At 38.6% G+C, this 21,979-nt stretch overlaps 1 protein-coding gene across 1 annotated transcript in view; it reads left to right on the top strand.

Annotated features, from left to right (window-relative positions):
- Nucleotides 1-21,979, top strand: part of LRP2 (LDL receptor related protein 2) — a 214,089-nt gene that overhangs the window by 129,589 nt on the left and 62,521 nt on the right. Inside the window, exons 36-47 of the mRNA XM_025404400.1 lie at nt 1,223-1,436; nt 2,905-3,144; nt 5,467-5,655; nt 7,870-8,790; nt 8,932-9,097; nt 9,499-9,657; nt 10,844-11,133; nt 12,170-12,373; nt 13,265-13,507; nt 16,225-16,350; nt 18,104-18,223; nt 21,250-21,381. Of these exons, the coding sequence (XP_025260185.1) occupies nt 1,223-1,436; nt 2,905-3,144; nt 5,467-5,655; nt 7,870-8,790; nt 8,932-9,097; nt 9,499-9,657; nt 10,844-11,133; nt 12,170-12,373; nt 13,265-13,507; nt 16,225-16,350; nt 18,104-18,223; nt 21,250-21,381 (3,004 nt within the window). The remainder of the gene's footprint in view (nt 1-1,222; nt 1,437-2,904; nt 3,145-5,466; nt 5,656-7,869; nt 8,791-8,931; nt 9,098-9,498; nt 9,658-10,843; nt 11,134-12,169; nt 12,374-13,264; nt 13,508-16,224; nt 16,351-18,103; nt 18,224-21,249; nt 21,382-21,979) is intronic.

Here is a 21,979-nt window from a genome sequence, read left to right as displayed (position 1 = left end):
CAGTGATGAGGAAGCTCTTGCTACATGGTATGGTTTCTGTACACACATCTGATAGGACACGGCTTCTGAATCTGCGAGCTTGTTAGTGGTGTGACTCTCCAACCTTTCTCCTAGTGTAGTTCCCTTATTTCTCCTTCACTCTCCTGGTTTAATCATCACCAAATCCTGCAATCTATCCTCAGCCTGTCACTCATGCCCAGATCTTTTCTGCCACCTCCACCATTCTGAGCAACCTCTCTCTGGCCTTGACTAGGCATGGCCTTCAGTGGTGAAACCTGTTTTCGTGTTGGAGACATGTTTTCTTCATAAAGCCACAGTTAGCAAATTGGATCATGGCTCAGCTTGGAGCCTTGCCCTGAGTACTAGCTCCCAACACTTTTGTGAGATTGCTCAGCTAATCTGGCCCTGGTCTCCGCTCCCTCTGCAGCGCTCCTCCAAGCTCATGTTCCTTATGTTCTAAATTCTAGAACTTTGATCAGTTTCTAGGGCATAACAACTCTTGTAACTGCTGGGCTACCTTGTCAGCCATGGCTGTAAAGCAACACTTTGTGTCTCTCACCAATACCCAGCCCAGATCCTGGCACAGAGCAGGCACTTGAGGCAGGTTTTTGGAGTGAAATTAAACCAGCTACATCTATATTTCATTTTTCTTCCAGAAGAAACTGACTACTTATCATTTTCCCTTAGGGACTTTATTCTTGTGGTTCTTTTCCAGTTTACCAAAGCCATTTTGATTAAAGCTTGTTATCTGTTCCAATATAATGGCACTATTTTTGGCCGCGTCCCGTCTTGCTGTCCTCTGTGGTTGTTTGGGGGCATATTTCCAATCTCTATTACATAAATTGTCAGTGAAGCTGTTAAACTCAGGGTGAGTCGGCTCCTGTGCAATGGCTCACACTTAGATGTTTGAGAACATCTTTGACCAGAATATCACATGCAGAGACTAGTGGTTTAGCTCCCTTTTCTTCCCCATGCCACCTGAAAAGGTTGACTGACTCATGTGAGCTCTGTCTTCATTATCAGTGAAATGGGCACAGTGACATTTTCCTGACCTGCTGCTTGGTGTAGTTGTGATCAAATCAGAAAGTAGATGTGAAAAATCTCTGTAAGGGATAGAGGGCTGGATAAATGTGAGACATTATAATTAGGGGAATATTAATGTTTAAATATTCAAAAATTTCACTGTGAATCCATGAAACTAACGAAAATTCCAATCCTTTAGATTGAAAGAGGAAACGTGGATGGAACAGATCGAATGATCCTGGTACACCAGCTTTCCCACCCCTGGGGAATTGCAGTCTATGATTCTTTCCTTTATTATACTGATGAACAGTATGAGGTCATTGAAAGAGTTGACAAGGCCACTGGGGCCAATAAAATAGTCTTGAGAGATAATGTTCCAAATCTGAGGGGTCTTCGAGTTTATCACAGACGCAGTAAGTACTTGTCACTGAAATACATTTGTGGGTGTATAATGCATATTCACACATAACTTACATTTGTAAGCACACACCCACACAGAGTTTCATGTACATACACGTGCATGCAAATTGAAATTACCCAAAATATTTAAAAAATGATAATGAAGTCTTAAGCATGGTTAAGTGCCAAGGGCTAATTTGGCATCTGAAAGGCCAGATTGACTTTAGAGTAAGTTTATTCCGTTTCTCTTTCCATTACTTTCAATTCCTTACTTTGCTTTTGCTTCACAGAGCTCCCTGACACATTATCTGTTTTCTATTTTTGTGTTACTTATTAGAATATAACCTCCATAAGGGCAGGCATTTTATCTGTCTTGTTTACTGCTCAATACTCGGTGATTAGAATAGTGCCTGGCACATAGAAGGTGCTCAGGGCATATTAGTTGGATGCCTGCTGGAAAAGTGTTAATGGGATGGAATTTTTAGTCTTAAAAGGAATACTTTTGGATGTTGCCTATTTCAACTTTTTTTTAAAAGATAATCTAACTTCTGATTTACCCCTTTAAATTAGTGTTATGATACAGGTAGTATTTTTTGATGTATTTTATAGCTTTCGTCTTCAGTCAAAGATGATCAAACAATTTGTTTCCTGTCCTATAACCTAAATTTGTCACTAGATATTTTTTTTAACTGCATGTGAAAGAAACACATGCAATAAAAATTAATTTTTTATTCCTATAAAGAATATTCTTTATTTTTTTATTTTTCCATAGGTTTTTGGGGTACAGGTGGTATTCAGTTACATGCGTAAGTTCTTTGGTGGTGATTTGTGAGATTTTGGAGCATCCATCACATGAGCAGTATACACTGTACCCTATTTGTAGTCTTTTATCCCTCACCCCACTCCCAGCCTTCCCCCAAGTCCCTAAAGTCCATTGTATCATTCTTAGGCCTTTGTGTCCTCATAGCTTAGCTCCCACATACCAGTGAGAACATACGATGTTTGGTTTTCCAATCCTGCGTTACTTCACTTTGAATAATAGTCTCCAGTTTCATCCAGGTCACTGGGAATGCCATTAATTCAAGGATTATTCTTTAAATATTCTTATTTCATATATTTTAAAAAACAAATAATCACATTATTGATCATGTAACTGAACATATTCTTTTAAGTGCCAGTTCATAGGCAAATTATGAACAGATTTATATACTGACCTCCGTAATCCTCACATGATTTGTAGAAAAAAACAATTGAAGCCCCATTCCCTAACTATTATACAATAGCTGGGTTACTGGTTTCATACCTTTAGGTGTTATTGTATAAGCTCTAGTCTCTCCAATATTGTTTTTAGATTAGCTCAGCTACTATATATTGGTTATTAATTTTTAGAATAAATTATTTGGTGACCCAATTAAAGAAATTTGAGATGGAGTGGCGAGTAGCTAGGATCAAAAGTTACAAACAGATTTTGTTTTCATTTAGATACTGCGGAATCCTCAAATGGCTGTAGCAACAACATGAATGCCTGTCAGCAGATTTGCCTGCCTGTACCAGGAGGATTGTTTTCCTGCGCCTGTGCCACTGGATTTAAACTCAATCCTGATAATCGGTCCTGCTCTCCATATAACTCTTTCATTGTTGTTTCAATGCTGTCTGCAATCAGGGGCTTTAGCTTGGAATTGTCAGATCATTCAGAAACCATGGTGCCAGTGGCAGGCCAAGGTATGCCAACTCCAATATAAGTAAGATTTGACTTCATCTGGCACTAGGTTGAAATCCCTGGTGCCATGAAAACATTTCTTCATGTCTGGATTCAGTGCATAATGAAGCTTTCCTTTCCCTTCAAATCAACTGGCACAGCCTAAAGTGTTTTTCAAACTTTAATGTGTCTCAGAATCACCTGGAGGGCTCACAGCAACACAGCGCCAGGCCTCGATGCCAGATTTTTCTGATTTTGTGGTCTAGGGTAGGGCCAGAGAATCTGCACTCCTAATAAGCTCCCAGGGCATGCTGATGGTGCTGGCCCATGGATCACACTAAGAACCACAGGCCTAGAGCAATATAGAATGTAGCATGGGTTTGCAAGAAGTACTACAGAGTTAGTGTTCTGAAGAACCGTGCTTTATTTCTGACTATTAATGGAGATTTACGGTAGAAGGTATACTATTATTTAATATAGTAATGAAATAGTCCACAAATATGATTTATTAATATATATTTGGTGAATTGAAGCAAAAGAGTTCACAGTATTAGTCCCTCTTTAGTAATCATATTTTTGCAGCACTTTGTGCTTACATACTCTGAATGTATAAAATGATCACTTGCTTCCTAGATGAACCAAGATTTTTAGGTATACCTTGGCACAGGAGGAATAAGAATTTTCTAACACTGCTAGGAGAATGTCACAGGCTAAAGATAGAAATACAGGGTAGAAAGGAAGGAAAAAAGGATGAAGTGAATGAAGGGCTGGAAGAGATGGTCAGAAAATACAGAAATGAACCAGGGGAAAGGAGTCAGAGAGCTTCCAGTCCCACACATCCTCCTGCCTGATGGTCATGTTCCCGTGGACTCATGACTCATCTTTGTTTTTCCATATCTAAAAAGTTATGGATCTAAGTTATCATCTTGAACAGATATGACAAATTCAATCGTTTTTTCTCCCAGCTTTTCATTAAAAAAAGTTCAAACACAGAAACGTTGAAAGATTTAGCAAATATCCTATACCCTTTACCAAGATTTAACAGTTGTTAACATTTCATCACATTTGAGCTCTCAATCTGTGTGTGTGTGTACATGCATATGCATTCACATTCATTTTTATGAACCTTTTGAAAATAAATTTTAAGATACCATGCCACTTTACCCCTACATATGTTAGCATACAGTTTCAAAGGGCATTATTAAATATTCATAATCATATTTCTCCAGTTGGCCTCACAACTTCTTATATATAGCTGTTTTGTTCCATCCAAGATCTAATCAAGATTCATGCATTGCACTGGGAATATCTCATTAGTTTCTTCTAATTTGGAGTAGTTGCCTCTAGCTTTTTGCTATGACATTGATGTTTTAAAGAGGCAGACCTGCTGTCTTTGAGAATCCCACACTGAGGATTTGTCTGAATATTTAGCCTGTCTCTCATTTTTTACCCTGTAGTTCTCATGAAATGGAAGTTAGGTCTAATTGCTTGATTAGATCAAGGTTAAATACATTTAGCAAAAATACTTTATAGGTTATGCTGTGTTAGTTGATACAGAATCTTATCAGGAAGAACATAATGTCAGCTTGTCCTGCTCTTAGTGGCGTTTGAGTTTGATCACTGGTTAAGGTGGTCACTGCTACACTGCTGCTTTTTAAAGGTATATTTTTTTCCTTCTTAATTTGGGTGAAATCTATGCAGTCACACTTGGGCCCTGTGAATGTCTTGGCTCCCAAGCACGTTTTACCCGTTGGTTTTGGCAGCCATTGATGATCCTTGTTTGAAATGATTATTTAATTGAGGATTGCGAAATGGTGATTTTCTTATTCTAGCATTCCCTTTATATTTGTTAGATAATATTCTATAAAGGAAAGCTCTTCGTTTCTCCCCAATTTATCTTTTAAAAAATTTATTATCATCGTGGAGTCAAATTTTTATTTTTTAAATTCAGTGTGTTACAATCAATTACTATAATCCTTCTTTTGATGTTCTAGTGGATCCATTTTGGCCAGGGAGCCTCTTCAAGTGAGCACCTGTATACTTCTGTGTACACCTTGTTTCTTGGTACAATAAGATGTTTCATGCTCACTTTGTACCTTCCCTGCCTAAATCTATAACCAGCATTTCTCCCGGGAGCCAGAGCTCCTTATTGTGGGAAAGAGTATTAGAAACCAAGATGTGGGTTGTAGGCCTGCTCACTGCAACTGGGAAAAAAGTGTTTCATTTTGTAATGGGGAGATGCTCAGAGCAGGGGTTTGGGAATGAGGGTTTGAGAGGAAGGGCAGACATTTAAAAGTTCTACTTGCAGTGACAGCATTGTTTAATGATCATTTCTTAACTTCCAGGACGAAATGCACTGCATGTGGATGTGGATGTGTCCTCTGGCTTTGTTTATTGGTGTGATTTTAGCAGCTCAGTGGCATCTGATAATGCGATCCGTAGAATTAAACCAGATGGATCTTCTTTGATGAACATTGTTACACATGGAATAGGAGAAAATGGAGTCCGGGGTATTGCAGTGGATTGGGTAGCAGGTATATAAGCTGTATGGTGATTTTAATGGATTTGCATCTCTGTCATCTTATTTTATGCTCGAAAGTTTAGCCTAACTCCATGTGCTACAGGTTTGTTTTTCTAGACAATTATTAAGATGATTTAAGATACATTGAATTTAGATTAAGCTATGTGTCTATTTGATAAATGAGATGGTGTTTCAGTTTACAGATTCGTAACAAATTAATCATTATCATTTTCTTCTGTTATTAACATAATCTGAAGACAAAAATGGTTAACATATTAAATTATGTGGATTTGGTTTTTTTACACTTAGATATGCACCTGATTTCTGCATTAGAAATTTTCTCAATTTTCAAGAGAAAGGGATATAAAAATATAAACTATGGAACAGCATTCATTTACTTTGAAGCTGAGCAATTTTAGTTGCCAAATTCTTAATTGCTTCCTTTTATTCATATATAAAAATCACTTCGATAATGAGATATTTTATTAGTAATTTTTTTAAGTACCTGGTCCAGTATTACATTAACTTAGTTGTATTGATTCATGCACATAAGCTTGAATAACCACTCATTTTTATCACTCATTTGAGTAAAAATACCACTCATAATTAGTGGTATTATATGTTTTGGAATATAATCCAATTCTACATAAAATCAGTATCATTGGATCAAGCTTGGTAAGTAGGCATCACTTAAAAATATTAGCATGTAGGCAGGACATGGTGGTTCATGCCTGTAATCCCAGCACTTTAGGAGGCTGAGGCAGGCGGATCACCTGAGGTCAAGAGTTCGAGACCAGCCTGACCAACATGGTGAAACCCCATCTCTACTAAAAACACAAAAATTAGCCAGCTATGGTAGTGTGTGCCTGTAATCCCAGCTACTCAGGAGGCTGAGGCAGGATAATCGCTTGAACCCAGGAGGAAGTGGTTGCAATGGGCCGAGATTATGCCACTGCCATCAAGCCTGGGTGACAGAGTGAGACTCTGTCTCAAAAAAAAAAAACAAAAGGGGGGGTAATATTAACATGTATTATGAAAATCTAAGTACTATATAATAAGAGTTTATTGCAAAAAGTAAATATGGTAGTATGGTTAAATAAAGCTTTAACTGGGTTCCTAACTCCTGTTCCTGATTAGAAATGACTATTTCTGAGGGTATAGATAAAGCAGTAGTCAGCAAACTAGGGCCTGTGGGTCAAATGCAGCCTGTTGCCTGTTTTTGTAAATAAAGTTTTATTGTAACACAGCTATGCCCATTTATTTGTGTATTGTCTATGGCTGCTTTCATGTTACAGTGGCAGGGTTGGGTACTTGTTAAAGAAACCATATGCTCTGCAAAGCCTAAAATATTTATTATCTGCCCTTTACAGAAAAAGTTTGCCAACCCTGGATTAAAGGATTGGCAATGAGCAAATACATACATAGCAAGTAGAGTTAGGTAACGAAAAAATGTATCAGTAACATATTTCACATTGGCCTGATTTCTCCAGAGGTGGTTTGAATCGGATATAGGAACAAAATATGTGTGTCTTGGTACTAGCATTGATAGTTCAACAACAGGCTTTCAACTACATGGAATCAATAATTTGCGACCATTCTCTACTTATTATACTATCTTCACAAAGTTATCTTTTTATTCTAGCATTTACATAAGGCTTAAAGGGAAATGGACTTTTGTTATGGTCACTTTTAGAAGGCCCATGGGATGAAAACACCTACATTAGTTAGAAAGACTAAGGAAAAACTTCATGTTAACCTTAAGCACAAAGAGCATTTGATAACATCAATAACAACCTGAGATGCTGCTGGTGCTCCCTCTTTGCTACTTTTATCATATTGGGGTAGAAGTTGTCCTATGAAAATGTATCTTTAGAGTGTTTCAAGTTGGTATTGAGCATTTAGAGCTTCAAGTAGAAAAGGGGGGACATTCTGGAAAATATACCTTTCAGTAGAAAGTGGGTTATGATGTTGCTATGAATTCTAATGTACTTTAGAAGCTGAAGATAGGCACGTTCTCTCTAAATTTGAAGACACAATCTCTGTAATTCCTAGGAGTAAGAATTTATTTTTCAAAGTCTAGACTGGGACATTTATTTATCATCTTGGAAAAGACAACATATAGTGACCCAAACTTCAACCTTATACATTTTGTTCTGAATTTGGAAAGTTCTCCCTTTTTTTCTTCTTGGTTCTCCATTGATCAGCATGCACTTTCATTTTCCCATAGGAAATCTTTATTTCACCAATGCCTTTGTTTCTGAAACACTGATAGAAGTTCTGCGGATCAATACTACTTACCGCCGTGTTCTTCTTAAAGTCACAGTGGACATGCCTAGGCATATCGTTGTAGATCCCAAGAACAGATACCTCTTCTGGGCTGACTATGGGCAGAGACCAAAGATTGAACGTTCTTTCCTTGACTGTACCAATCGGACTGTGCTTGTGTCCGAGGGCATTGTCACCCCACGGGGCTTGGCAGTGGACCGAAGCGATGGCTACGTTTATTGGGTTGATGATTCTTTAGATATAATTGCAAGGATTCATATCAATGGAGAGAACTCTGAGGTGATTCGTTACGGCAGTCGTTACCCAACTCCTTATGGCATCACTGTTTTTGGAAATTCTATCATATGGGTAGATAGGAATTTGAAAAAAATCTTCCAAGCCAGCAAGGAACCAGAGAACACAGACCCACCCACAGTGATAAGAGACAATATCAACTGGCTAAGAGATGTGACCATCTTTGACAAGCAAGTCCAACCCCAGTCACCAGCAGAGGTCAACAACAACCCTTGCTTGGAAAATAATGGTGGGTGCTCTCATCTCTGCTTTGCTCTGCCTGGATTGTACACCCCGAAATGTGACTGTGCCTTTGGGACCCTAGAAAGTGATGGCAAGAATTGTGCCATTTCAACAGAAAATTTCCTCATCTTTGCTTTGTCTAATTCCTTGAGAAGCTTACACTTGGACCCTGAAAACCATAGCCCACCTTTCCAAACAATAAATGTGGAAAGAACTGTCATGTCTCTAGACTATGACAGTGTAAGTGATAGAATCTACTTCACACAAAATTTAGCCTCTGGAGTTGGACAGATTTCCTATGTCAGCCTGTCTTCAGGGATCCATACTCCAACTGTCATTGCTTCAGGTAAGTGTACTCCAGGTGCTGCTTATCCTGCAAGTAGACACAATGGGGTCAACACACATGGATGACTGAGTGTTTCCAATGCATATGAGACTCTAATGTCTTTGTGTGTGCTTGTGTGTGTGTCTGCCGGTATGTGTCCAGGTATAGGGACTGCTGATGGCATTGCCTTTGATTGGATTACTAGAAGAATTTATTACAGTGACTACCTCAACCAGACGATTAATTCCATGGCTGAAGATGGGTCTAACCGCACAGTGATAGCCCGCGTTCCAAAACCAAGAGCAATTGTGTTAGATCCCTGCCAAGGGTATGCCATCATCTTTGTTATATTTCTGTCTGCTTATTTCTGGAAAGAGTGGGGCCTGAAATTGTGTTCATAGATAGCCAGTGTGTTATGGGCTTATAACACCATGGCTACAGATCTAAGGGGGAAAGCATATTGAATGATTTTACCTGGGAAGGAGGGTGCAGCGCATAGCTCCCTTTGATGGCAGAAAGGTTGGCAACATACTAGGAAGTCAACACCCTGACTCAATAGATCCCTTTTGGATGAGTTGTGTAAGTAGAAATGGAGTTTCTTTTGCCATGTTACTGGCAATTTGCAATTAAAGAATGTTGTCCTTTTTTTCTTTCTTTTCTTTTTCTTTTTTTTCTTAAGGACTATGAGGTTCCCTGTGAATTAATTATTGACTCCTTTTGTATGACTAGGTACCTGTACTGGGCTGATTGGGATATGCATGCCAAAATCGAGAGAGCCACATTGGGAGGAAACTTCCGGGTACCCATTGTGAACAGCAGCCTGGTCATGCCCAGTGGGCTGACTCTGGACTATGAGGAGGACCTTCTGTACTGGGTGGACGCTAGTCTGTAGGTGTCTCTGGTTACTCATGTGGGTGTTAAGAAGAGTTTTTCCTCCCATTTCCAAAGAAGAGGGATTTGTATCATGTGATGAAAAGATAATATGCCAGATAGACATTGCCAAAATATAGAATCACAGTTTTAGGAACTATGTTTATATTGTAACTTGGTGAACATACCTGTGAAAATTTATCTATATCATGCATTGAATAATTATGAACTAAAAGACATCTGAAGGTGCATTGCTAAATATATCTGTAATTTCAGCTATAATTATAAATGTATTTTCTCAATTTAGAATTACAAATGAAATTACTCAACTTACATTCTGCAGGCCCTAGGTAACTGCCATAAAATCTGAATGACTTTTAAATGCCCATTGATATTAAGATTTTTTCTGGGCTTTAGCATTCAATGTCTTTTAGAAAAGTATTTTCTTTATTCTTTGACTTTTGGTCATCTTTTCAAATAGACCCTTTCTTCTCTGGCAAGCTTCTCCTCAGCACATTTCTTAATATTTTCCTTTTGTCAACTCTAATTTTGTATGTAACTTCTCCAAGTACCCTCCATGTGTCTCACATTCCAGTCATCCTAATGGAATAGTTGAAGGGATGAAATGATTTTGTTTATTATGGCTGGTGTCTACATACTAGGAATCTTACTTTTTCTTGCATATTTCTTTGGAATTTTAGTCTTGTGATGCCAAGCTCCTAACCTCCTGATCTTTTCTTTATTCTCTTATTTGAAACAAAGCAGTGATACTTTGGGTCTAAGCTTGGATTATTCTAGGTAAATGCCTCAAGGTACTCAATAAATGTCAAATCGAAAAAGTCACTAAGGAAGTGGGATGGAAAAGTTATTGTTTTATTGAGAGTCTGCTATGTGCTCAACACTGAGTTCCATGCATTACATGGATTATTTCATGTTTTCCTGTTTCTAATGTCAACCCGGTTCCTTTTTCAGGATTACTATTCATATTTGGAAGTCAATGATTTTATAAAGTCTATTGTTTGATAAGCAAACAAGACCTCCCATCTCCAGAAGAAACATTTCTAGCTGCCATATGCCCCACTTGAAAAGAAAGTTGGGGGCTTGTGTAAACAATCATGAGGCACATGTATTGGGTTGCCAGTTGAAAACTTAACTCATTTGAGATTTCAACTTTTTAATTTTTTTTTTTTTTGCTTCATTTTAGGCAGAAGATTGAACGCAGCACTCTGACGGGCATGGATCGTGAAGTCATTGTCAATGCAGCAGTTCATGCTTTCGGCTTGACTCTCTATGGCCAGTATATTTACTGGACTGACTTGTACACACAAAGAATTTACCGAGCTAACAAATATGACGGGTCAGGTCAGATTGCAATGACCACAAATTTGCTCTCCCAGCCCAGGGGAATCAACACTGTTGTGAAGAACCAGAAAGAACAGTGTAACAATCCTTGTGAACAGTTTAATGGGGGCTGCAGCCATATCTGTGCACCAGGTAAGGCACTGACCATGAACATTAAAACATGGAGAATAATGATCACAATACAATTGGTAAGGAAGGCTGAAGTTCTCACAGGAGAAAAAAAATTCAAATTCTCCTTGATTTCAGGGTAATTTATAAAATAGACCTGGGACTGTATTTTGAGAAGAAGACTTGGCAGGCTTCCTTTCTATTCTATATGGAGCCCTTTTATGAAAGCATTTTATTTTATTTTATTTTATTTTATTTTTGAGACGGAGTCTCACTCTGTCGCCCAGGCTGGAGTGCAGTGGCAGGATCTCGGCTCACTGCAGTCTCCACCTCCCGGGTTCATGCAATTCTCCTGCCTCAGCCTCCCTAGTAGCTGGGACTACAGGCGTACACCACCATGTCCAGCTAATTTTTGTATTTTTAGTAGAGATGGGGCTTCACCATGTTGGCCAGGCTAGTCTCAAACTCTTGGCCTCAAGTGATCCGCCCACCTCAGCTTCCCAAAGTGCTGGGATTACAGGTGTGAGCCACAGCGCTCAGCTTATGAAGGCATTTTAAATACAAGCTTGATGGAGTTAGAAAGAAAGATGAAGGGCTTGGCTGCCCTACTTCATGTCTTGACTAGGAATTCTGTCAATGAGCCTGCCTTCCTTATAAAAGGATGTACATTTTCTGCTTAAGAGGTATTATTTATAGTTTGAAATATTTCTGGTGGTATTTGCGGGTGGGATCATATGTGCTTCATTGTGCATTTTATAAAGAACAGCAAATTCATGGGAAGATGTGCCTTTTGATGTTGTTGCTTTGCAAATTTTGCTGAGAAGAGACGTTGATATTTCCTGTTGTTTAGAAGGAATCGGCACATTTATTAGAAATTGGTGATTGCTCTTCTTGATGGAAAAGTGACTCAGAATATAGTTAAAAGGTTAATGGGCAGAATTTCCATGGCTTGTCTTAGGGAGCATTTAATGTAGAAGCTGTTGCAAGTGCTATTTGTAGGGGACAATGTGAACGGTGGCTGCATCCATCTTTTGCTTCTTCTGGGATTATCTTTCTTCAGGTCCAAACGGTGCTGAGTGCCAGTGTCCACATGAGGGCAACTGGTATTTGGCCAATAACAGGAAGCACTGCATTGTGGACAATGGTGAACGATGTGGTGCATCTTCCTTCACCTGCTCCAATGGGCGCTGCATCTCGAAAGAGTGGAAGTGTGATAATGACAACGACTGTGGGGACGGCAGTGATGAGATGGAAAGTGTCTGTGGTGAGTTGGACTCTTGGTGCTTTTGGTAGGAGCTAATGGCATCTTGATGTCAAGTGTTTGGTACGGAATCCTGCTGTGTGTGAATGGGTTCGAACTGTGTGCCTAGGCATCCTGGTAGAGCTGAAACATGTTTCCTCTTATAATCCAGACTGTTTCTGTTAAATCACCCCTATAGTGGTTAAGAGCATGAGCACAGTTATCATCCTGGTGATTGTATTTTGTAATCTGTATAGCCCTGGGAAAGTTACTTAATATCTCAAGCCTCAGATGTCTCATCTGTAAAATGGAGCTACTACTAGGGTTCTTGTGAGGAGTAAGAGAAACAATATGTAAAAAACCCTAGCATGAGACATGCTGCATGCTAAGCCTGGCTTAGCTTGGGACTAAGAAAACGTATCATTTTTACTAATTTTCATAGCACAAAGGTCATTATTTCAATAATTTTATGAAAATAACTTCCAATCCTCAGCTTCCATCTGAATAGAGTGAGTAAAACACAGTGGACTTTCTCAGGGAGTTCTGAGGTTGGTTACCTTTTCCTAGCAGACTGTGATAGGGGCTAGGAGTTTTTATTTTCCTGAAATAAACTATAATTGCTTGCTTTTCTGTGATTGAGATAAATTGAGATTATCGAGAGATAGAATGACTTTGATTTGTGCTGAAATTACTTGATTTGTGCATAAAACAATTTATTTTAAAAAGGTATGCAACATATTTTGCTTAATCTAACTAATTAAAAGTGTTATCTCACTTTGCATGCAGTCCGTTTTGCAGCGTTTTTTGCCTTGGAAGGTAAATTCAAAGTGTCCCTTTTATTTAATTGTATCTTTTTAAAAATTAGGATAATGCTTTAATCAAGAGGGTTTGTTCTCATGTTTTTCCTCTTCTTAGCACTTCACACCTGCTCACCGACAGCCTTCACCTGTGCCAATGGGCGATGTGTCCAATACTCTTACCGCTGTGATTACTACAATGACTGTGGTGATGGCAGTGATGAGGCAGGGTGCCTGTTCAGGGACTGCAATGCCACCACGGAGTTTATGTGCAATAATAGAAGGTGCATACCTCGTGAGTTTGTCTGCAATGGTGTAGACAACTGCCATGATAATAACACTTCAGATGAGAAAAATTGCCGTAAGTTTATCTTAAGTGCTTATTGTGATTTTGGGTCTGAAGTCTTGGATCATGGGAGATGAAATTATTATATAAAAACGAAGGCTTTCCAAAAAAAAAAGAAAACCGAAGTATTTATCTAAAATGTAAATTTTTGGCTAGGCACGGTAGCAAGTATTAACAAATACCAATCTTGTTTCATTTTTCTCTCCTTTTTTCTAGTATTTTAAAGTGACTCCTAGACATGCACTTCACTGATAATATTTTGGAAAATAACTACTATGCTGTTATAATGCCTGGCAAAATCAACAGTACTTACTTAATATTCCTGAGTACCTAGTCCGTGTTCAGATTTTGTCGCTTATCCCCAAAATGTATTTTTACTGTTACTCTGTTCAAGTTAGGGTTCAGATGAGATCTACACATTGATTTTGATTGTTATAATTCTTCAATTTCTTTTATGCCACAACACTTCCCACTTTTTAATGTCATTGATTCATTAGAAAGATTGGGTGATTTGTCCTGTAGAATATCTCACATTCTGGATTTGACTAATTGCATAATTGATCCATTTAATTTATCTTATCCCTCTTATTTCCTATGAACTGGTATTTAGACTTAGAGTTTTGATCGTAACAGGTGCAATTCTTTGGGTAAGAGTGTTTCAGAGGTGAAGCTGTGCATTTCCTGTTGCATCACCTCATGAGGCACATGATGTTGGGTTGCCCCACTTTAAGTGGATTCTGGCCTCAGCCTGAATCTTCTCTTATGAAACTCCCATCCTCCTTTCACCCAGTGGTTTTAGCATCCATGGGTAGTTGTTCCATAAACCTATTATTTCTTTAAGGGTTATGAAATGGGCACTTTAAAATTATAGTATTCCTGCCACATTTATTAGCTGAAGTTTGATAAAGAAGACATTTCCCTTGTCAGCTTTTGTGGGTAATTATAATCTACAGGATAAATACCTTTTGCTTGTCAATTTTCAGAGTAATGAGTTGATGACACAGGATAATTAAGTTTTTGTTTAGTTTAGTTTAGTATTATATTGAACCCTTTGATCTTTATGTATTTGATAAGTTTTAATACAGTGCTGTCAACTGTTCTTTTTAGTGCCCAGTTGTCCAAACTTAGGCCAATGGGAGTCCTTAAGTTGGATTTTCTGTTCTTTGACATGACCCCAGTCCATCTTCTTATAGCTCAAGCTTGTCTTATATTTCCTGTTCCAGTCCTGGAATTAGCCACTTTTCCAAGGAGACCTTATTCCCTTTGTGATTCTTAGAAATTATCACAGGGTTGAGGTGCTCATTCCTACTTAGCTTTCATTGCTTCTAGTCCTTTTCAATGGTCAGAGCTAGGAAATACAGCTTTTAAGGAAAAAACTTTTTTTTTTTCTTTTCTGAGATGGAGTCTCACTCTGTCGCCCAGGCTGGAGTGCAGTGGCATGATCTCAGCTCACTGCAAGCTCTACCTCCCGGGTTCACGTCATTCTCCTGCCTCAGCCTCCTGAGTAGCTGGGACTACAGGTGCCCACCACCATGCCTGGCTAATTTTTTGCATTTTTTAGTAGAGATGGGGTTTCACCGTGTTAGCCAGGTTGGTCTCAATCTCCTGACCTCGTGATTCACCTGCCTCGGCCTCCCAAAGTGGTGGGATTACAGGTGTGAGCCCCCGCGCCTGGCCAGAAGAAACTTTTTACTGATATTTCTCATTTAAATTTAAGATTACAGGTTGTTTACATTTTAGATTTTATAATCACATCTCTTCTCATGCTTAAAATCATGGTTTCTCTTGACATGAATATAGTTACTTGTTTGTTTTATTATATAGTAATTTCAAAATGCCTATAATAATTTCAACATTATTATAACCACTCAAATAATACTATTAACACTAAATCTACTAAATGCAAGATTCTTCTTGCATTTTAGATTATGTCCCACTAGAGGTATGCAGTCAAAATACGGATTTTAGAGATATTTGGAATTTTTTTTCTGCAGGGTTATTCTATCGACTTGATATATAGTTAGCTTCATCTATTGCTCTTTCTAAATGTTATTTTTTTCTCATTTTTATTTTATTGATTTTATTTCAATAAAAATCTACATGACGAGGTGCATTTACAGAAGTCCTTCATTTCTTCCTCTCCTTTCTGCTTCCTCTGTACTCTTCTCAATCTATCCAGAGAGATGACAATTTTTGTTAGTTTATCTTTTCTTTGTTGTTTTTGTTTTTAGTAGAAGCATCTCTCTCTTGCTACACACACACATACACTTATATTGTCATTTTTCTTACACAAAAGATAGCCTACTGTTTTGAATCTTGCTTTCTTACTATTAACAATATATCCTGAAGATTATACTGTCATTACTTATCAGTATATTGAAATCTTCTCTATTCCTTTAATAGCTACATATTACTCCATTGTGTGGAAATGCCATAGTTTATTTTACCAAGAGTTGGAACTCTCGTTGATACTATTAACTAATGAAAACAGTTGATTTAAGTTACAAATCAGTATCTCCTCTCCCTTCTCCCCAGTATCAGCTGGAAATATGTCTTTTTACTATAGAGTCTATAAGTAACATAAGTATCATGAATCCTGCCTTTCTGATAGCTTTGAAAATGCCGCCCTTCCAGTGGTTTGATTTCTACAATAGATCTGTTAGCATGGATACTGTTCATAATACATATTTGGTGGATATATTCCAAATATTTATCTGGTTGTGTTTTTCAAGCTGATCGCACTTGCCAGTCTGGATACACGAAATGTCAGAATTCAAATATTTGTATTCCTCGCATTTATTTGTGTGACGGAGACAATGACTGTGGAGATAACAGTGATGAAAACCCTACTTATTGCAGTGAGTAAGATAAAACTGCTTTTCTTTCCATTGTTCCAGAGATGCACGTTGTGAGCTAATACAAAAATATGAAGCTTGCGTATCTGGGCTGATTTCAATTGTCATTTCACATTGACCTTCTAAGTAGAGGTGGTAGGCAGATGCTTTCGTATGTGATTGCATGGGTATGAGAAACTCTTTCTCTCTGTTCCCTGGCTGGAATTCCCAGACCCCGAATATTTCTTCCAGAGATCTGCTACTATTGGAGAGCCATTTCTCCCAGTGTTGAAAGCCTTTCACCTTCATCTACTTAGGCAGAATTTGCCTGTTAAACCTTTATAATTTACTCTTAATATTATTATAGTGGCTATTAGTAACTGAAAACAATTTTTTTTTTCAGACAGCCTCACTCTGTCACCTGGGCTGTAGTGCAGTGGCATGATCACAGCTCACTGCAACCTCCGCCTGCTGGGCTCAAGCCATCCTCCCACCTCAGCCTCCTGAGTAGCTGGGATTACATGCATGTGCCACCACGCCTGGCTAATTTTTGTATTTTTTGTAGATATGGGGTTTCGCTGTGTTACCCAGGCTGGTCTGGAACTCTTGGGTTCAAGCGATCCACCCACCTCAGCCTCCCAAAGTTCTGGGATTACAAGTGTGAACCACCGTGCCTGACCAGTAACTGAAAGTATCTTTATATCTCCTAGGTACATTTCAATTTCAGAAATCTCTATTTCATATTTAGCAATTTGGTTCATTCAAACAATTTCCTGTATTTACAGCTCAAATTAAAAAGCCTTTCTTAAGTTTGATAACTTTGAGACTATTACTATAAATAGTCACATAATTTAAGGATTTAGTGATTGCCCTTCCCTGTTCTGGGTATATGTAGTTAAACTCTTGTCAATGGTCCCCTCCCAAGAAAACCAAAGGACATCATAATTATTTGTCACCAAGCTAGGGTACAGCACAGGAAGAGGAATCTGTTGTAATAACAGCAGCACAAGGAAGCAGAATTCAGGATGCCGCCACCAGATAGGGCTAGACAGATAGGAGTTATTGCTGACTTTCCGGGGACCTCTGCTTCCATGTCGGTTCTCCTCTGGCAAATCATCAGATATCAGGGGCCAAAGCAAGAGAGCCTCATAGACCAGAATAATTGCAAGACTTTAATTAGATGTGCACCCACATAACAATTTGGAAAATGCATATGACCAGAGCTACCTAAAGTTACTCGAGAAAAGAGTCAATGTTCAAACATAGGCAGAGTTCCCACTTACTCAACTAAAAGTCTGGTATTCCAAGGATGAATAAGAAGATAACTTTGCCAACTTTCTAGAATTATTATCTAACATGGCTAAAAGGTTGTGTGTGGAGGGAACTTAGATATGGTCATATTATTGTTTTGCTTTTAATTATTATTGCAATGGAATTTATTTAATTTTACATTATAGTAGAAAAAATAAAACCAAGACTTATAATTTGTGATTTCATTTATCACAAAGATAGTTCCTTGGTATTTCTAACAAATACAATTTTTTTTTTTTGATTTCTGGAATCCAGAAAAAACAATTGGGGAATTGGGGCAGGACTGACTTCCTTCTGTCTCCCGTACTTCTCCCTCCCCACAGAAAGCTTACACAAACACCCATTTTCCAGGCTTAGTCTTCCTTTTTTGGTAACTATTATCTAGCTCAGAGATAGAGGCAGGTTAAGACTGATGGGAACATGCTTGCGTTTTGCTCATGAGTTTTATCTTCTTTCCCTCCTGCAGCCACTCACACGTGCAGCAGCAGTGAGTTCCAATGCACATCCGGGCGCTGTATTCCTCAACATTGGTATTGCGATCAGGAAATAGATTGTTCTGATGCCTCTGATGAACCTGCCTCTTGCGGTAAGAGAGTAAGCAAGCATGAAAAACATCACGATGCAGCTAGACAACTTCAGTCTCTTCCAACCACTTCAAATACAGACCAGGGTCATGACTGCTGAATGCTTGCACTTCCTGTCCCAGCTTTCATCTGGAATGCTGACACTGCTCAGCGGATATTCATTAAAGACCTGTTAGTGCAGAGCACGGTGTGGGGAGCTGATCAGGATGTGGCAGCTGCTGATTAATGCTGATAAAATGAAATTATATTGGTGATGCACCTAATACAGTGCTTAGCTGGTAGAACTTAATTTTAGTTGACTCTCAATTGAAGTTTCTGAATTTGGTTGAGTGCTGGCCCAGAAAGCTGTCAGAAGACCCAAAAGTGATTGGAGTAATATACATGCGGAAGGAGCATATTAGGGGCATGCATCCTCTTCCTGTTCTGTCTCTGTGCACAAGAGGCCCAAGAAGTTGCAGGGGCCTTTGGTTGTATTCCTGGGGACAGTTATGCCCTGTTTACATTTGGAGTCTGCTATTGGCCTTCACAAATTCTAATCTATATCCGTGCACATTTTTTTACATCATTGTAAAAATATAAAAATACAATCTTCTACTTTGCTTTAAAAAACCTGTCAATAAATCATATTGCTATTTAGGAGTCACAAAACTATGGCTGTGGGCCAGTTGCCTGTCTTTATAGATAGCATTTTACTCAAATGCAGCCCCATAACATCTATGGCTGCTGTCCTTCTACAATGGTTATGTCCAGTAGGTGCAACAGAGGCCATAGGGCCTGTAAACCTAAAATATTTACTACCTAGTTAAGAAAAAGTTTGCTCATCCTTGTCTTCATACTCCTTTTAATGACTATAATATTCCATTGAGTGGTTATAGTATCATCAAGTTGACTGCCTCTATTATTAAACATTAGGTTTATTTTATTTTATTTTTCTATTGTATATATTGTTGCAGTAAATATTAACACCACATTTAAAACATTTTATTTTCAGGATATTTTCTTAGGATCATTAGTATAGTTTTATAGCTGAAGTCAAACTATTTTTGATTCCAATTTTCTCTCAGGTTTAAATTCCGTGTTGGAGGGTGGTATATGGAGTGCTTCACTAAGTTCTTTTTCCCCAACACTGAAAGTTTTATAGAAAGCAAAGGACACATAGAGTTTTAAGGACCTGTAGAGAAATAATTAATAACTACTAGATGAGTAGAATAGTCTCAGAGATTGGTTCAAATGTGTGAATTATTGGTTCAAATATATGAAGAATTAATATGACTTTTTAAACTTCTCTATGGTAATGAGAGTCATAGTAATAGCAGTGAGTACCAATGACCTGATCTATTTAAATAAAATTTAAGCATATAACCTACATATGAATATGTCCTCATTGTAGTAAAGTAATAATATTCAGAAATATATTTTAAAGAAATAATACGATGTGCAAAAAAGTAAAATTTACATTTTTTCATCCTTCTCCAATCCCCTCACTCCTCAAAGATAATCACTATTAAGGATGGGTGTGAATTCTCCTTACTTTTATCTTTTATATATCTTACTTTACTTTTATATATCTTGATATATAGTTTTTAAAAAAAAAAACAGATGGGGTGTAACTATACATATTTTCTGCATACATTATTTTTTTAAGCTTAATATCATGTCAGCAAATGCAGACCTGCCTCATTCCTGTACACTGCCAAAGAATACTTTGAAATATGAATGGTCTCCATGTATTTTTATCCTTTTCCTAGTGGTTGGACATTTAGGTTGTTTCCATTTTTTCGCTATGAAAAACAGTGCCAGAATGAACATCCTTTTAGAAACCTTTTTGTGCACATGTGGAAAGATCCATTTGGTCTAGATGTCCACAAGTGGTGCTGCTGTGTCAAAGGGGATAGATCTCTTCAAGAAATCTGGATCAGGCCGGGTGTGGTGGCTCACGCCTGTAATCCTAGCAGTTTGGGAGGCCGACGTGGGCAGATCACGAGGTTAAGAGATCGAGACCATCCTGGCCAACGTGGTGAAACCTGTCTCTACTGAAAATACAAAAATTAGCCAGGCGTGGTGGCAGGTGCCTGTAGTCCTAGCTACTCGGGAGGCTGAGGCAGGAGAATCACTTGAACCCGGGAGGCAGAGGTTGCAGTGAGCCAAGATTGCGCCACTGTGCTCCAGCTTGGTGACAGAGTGAGACTGTCTCAACAACAAAAAAATAGGTCTGGATCAACGTGCACACTTTTCATAGCAGCTTCTAAAAGAGCCTGTTTCTTCTTACTGTTATGATTAGGCTATGTCTTTATCAGTTGCAATTATATTTTCTCTCGCCTTAGGCTAATTCCAGTACACCCTGGGTTTGGGAGCCTATGACACCTTGATTAGTTAAATAGGAACATGTGGGGTTAGGGTTAAAGAATCTGAATCAGTGATGGCTAATTTGAAGTGGAAGAGTGACTTATTTTAATTCAGTATTTATTGAACAGCCATGTTCTAGGAACTTTTGGGCTGTGTCAGTGAATAAGACAACAATCCCTGCCCAAATGGGCTAATATTCTAAAGAGGGGAGACAGGCAATCAATCAGTAAATTGTCTAGTATGTTGACAGATGGTGGTAAGTGTTATGGAAAGAAGGAAAGGGAGCAAGGAAGCGGGGATGGAGAGTGCAGGCCGGGGAGAGTTTGCATGAAACAAAATGGTTTTGGATGAAAAGTAGATTTTAAAATAGAAATGTGAAATAGTAGGTAATTCCCATCTTCCCTGGGAAAAGAAATGTTCTTTCTCTACCATACCCATAAGGGAATATTGTATCTCATTTTAGTCACCAAAGATAATTAGGGCTTTGCACTGTCAGTTGACTGCTGTTATCTCAAACTGTTGGTCACTGGTACTAGTCTTACTGGAGGACTACCCGAGATGTATATAATAAAATAATGCTCTGGTTCAGGTTGTCTAGACAACCCATGCTCCAGCCAGCTTGTCTCCAGATTCCTGGACTGCAAACCACTCTTTTCACTGAGAACGCTATTGATCTTTTCAGGTCACCCTGAGCGAACCTGCCTCGCCGATGAGTTCAAGTGTGATCAGGGGAGGTGCATCCCAAGCGAATGGATCTGTGATGGTGATAATGACTGTGGGGATATGAGTGATGAGGATGAAAGGCACCAGTGTCGTAAGTGAAGCTGATTAATTCCTCTGCAGAGTCACATTCCAGGGAAACGCAGTAGAGTTGTTTTTCTGTGTTTGGAGAGTACGATCGAAGATTTCTTAATTGAATGGACACTGATAGAATGTTACCTTTGTTTCTCTATGCTGGGAGTGTTTGATATCATCCACTTAAATGCTTCAGAGTAATGAGAAATGACTTTATGTTTACTTTCTTTCTCTTACATTTGGCTAATGGATGTAACGTCCTACATTTCTAGGGAAAAAAAAAAACCCACAAATACTTGGTTGGCTACTTTATTTTTTATTTTTTATTTTTTGAGACAAGGTCTTACTCTGTTGCCCGGGCTGGAGTGCAGTGGCGGGATCATGGCTCAGTGCAGTCTCCACCTTCCAGGCTCAAGCGATCCTCCTCCTTCAGCCTCTCAAGTAGTTTGGATCATAGGCCCACCACCATGCCTGGCTGATTTTTTATATTTTTTTGTAGAGATGAGGTCTCACTATATTGCCCAGGCTAGTCTCAAACTACTAGGCTCAAGCAGTCCTCTTGCCTTGGCCTCCCAAAGTGCTGGGATTACAAGCGTGAGCCACTGCACCCAGTGATT

Source organism: Theropithecus gelada, chromosome 12 (genome assembly GCF_003255815.1).
Source record: "Theropithecus gelada isolate Dixy chromosome 12, Tgel_1.0, whole genome shotgun sequence".
NCBI classification, from domain to species: domain Eukaryota; kingdom Metazoa; phylum Chordata; class Mammalia; order Primates; family Cercopithecidae; genus Theropithecus; species Theropithecus gelada.
The sequence above is the reverse complement of the archived record's forward strand: the minus strand, read 5'-3'. Positions and strand labels throughout refer to the sequence as shown.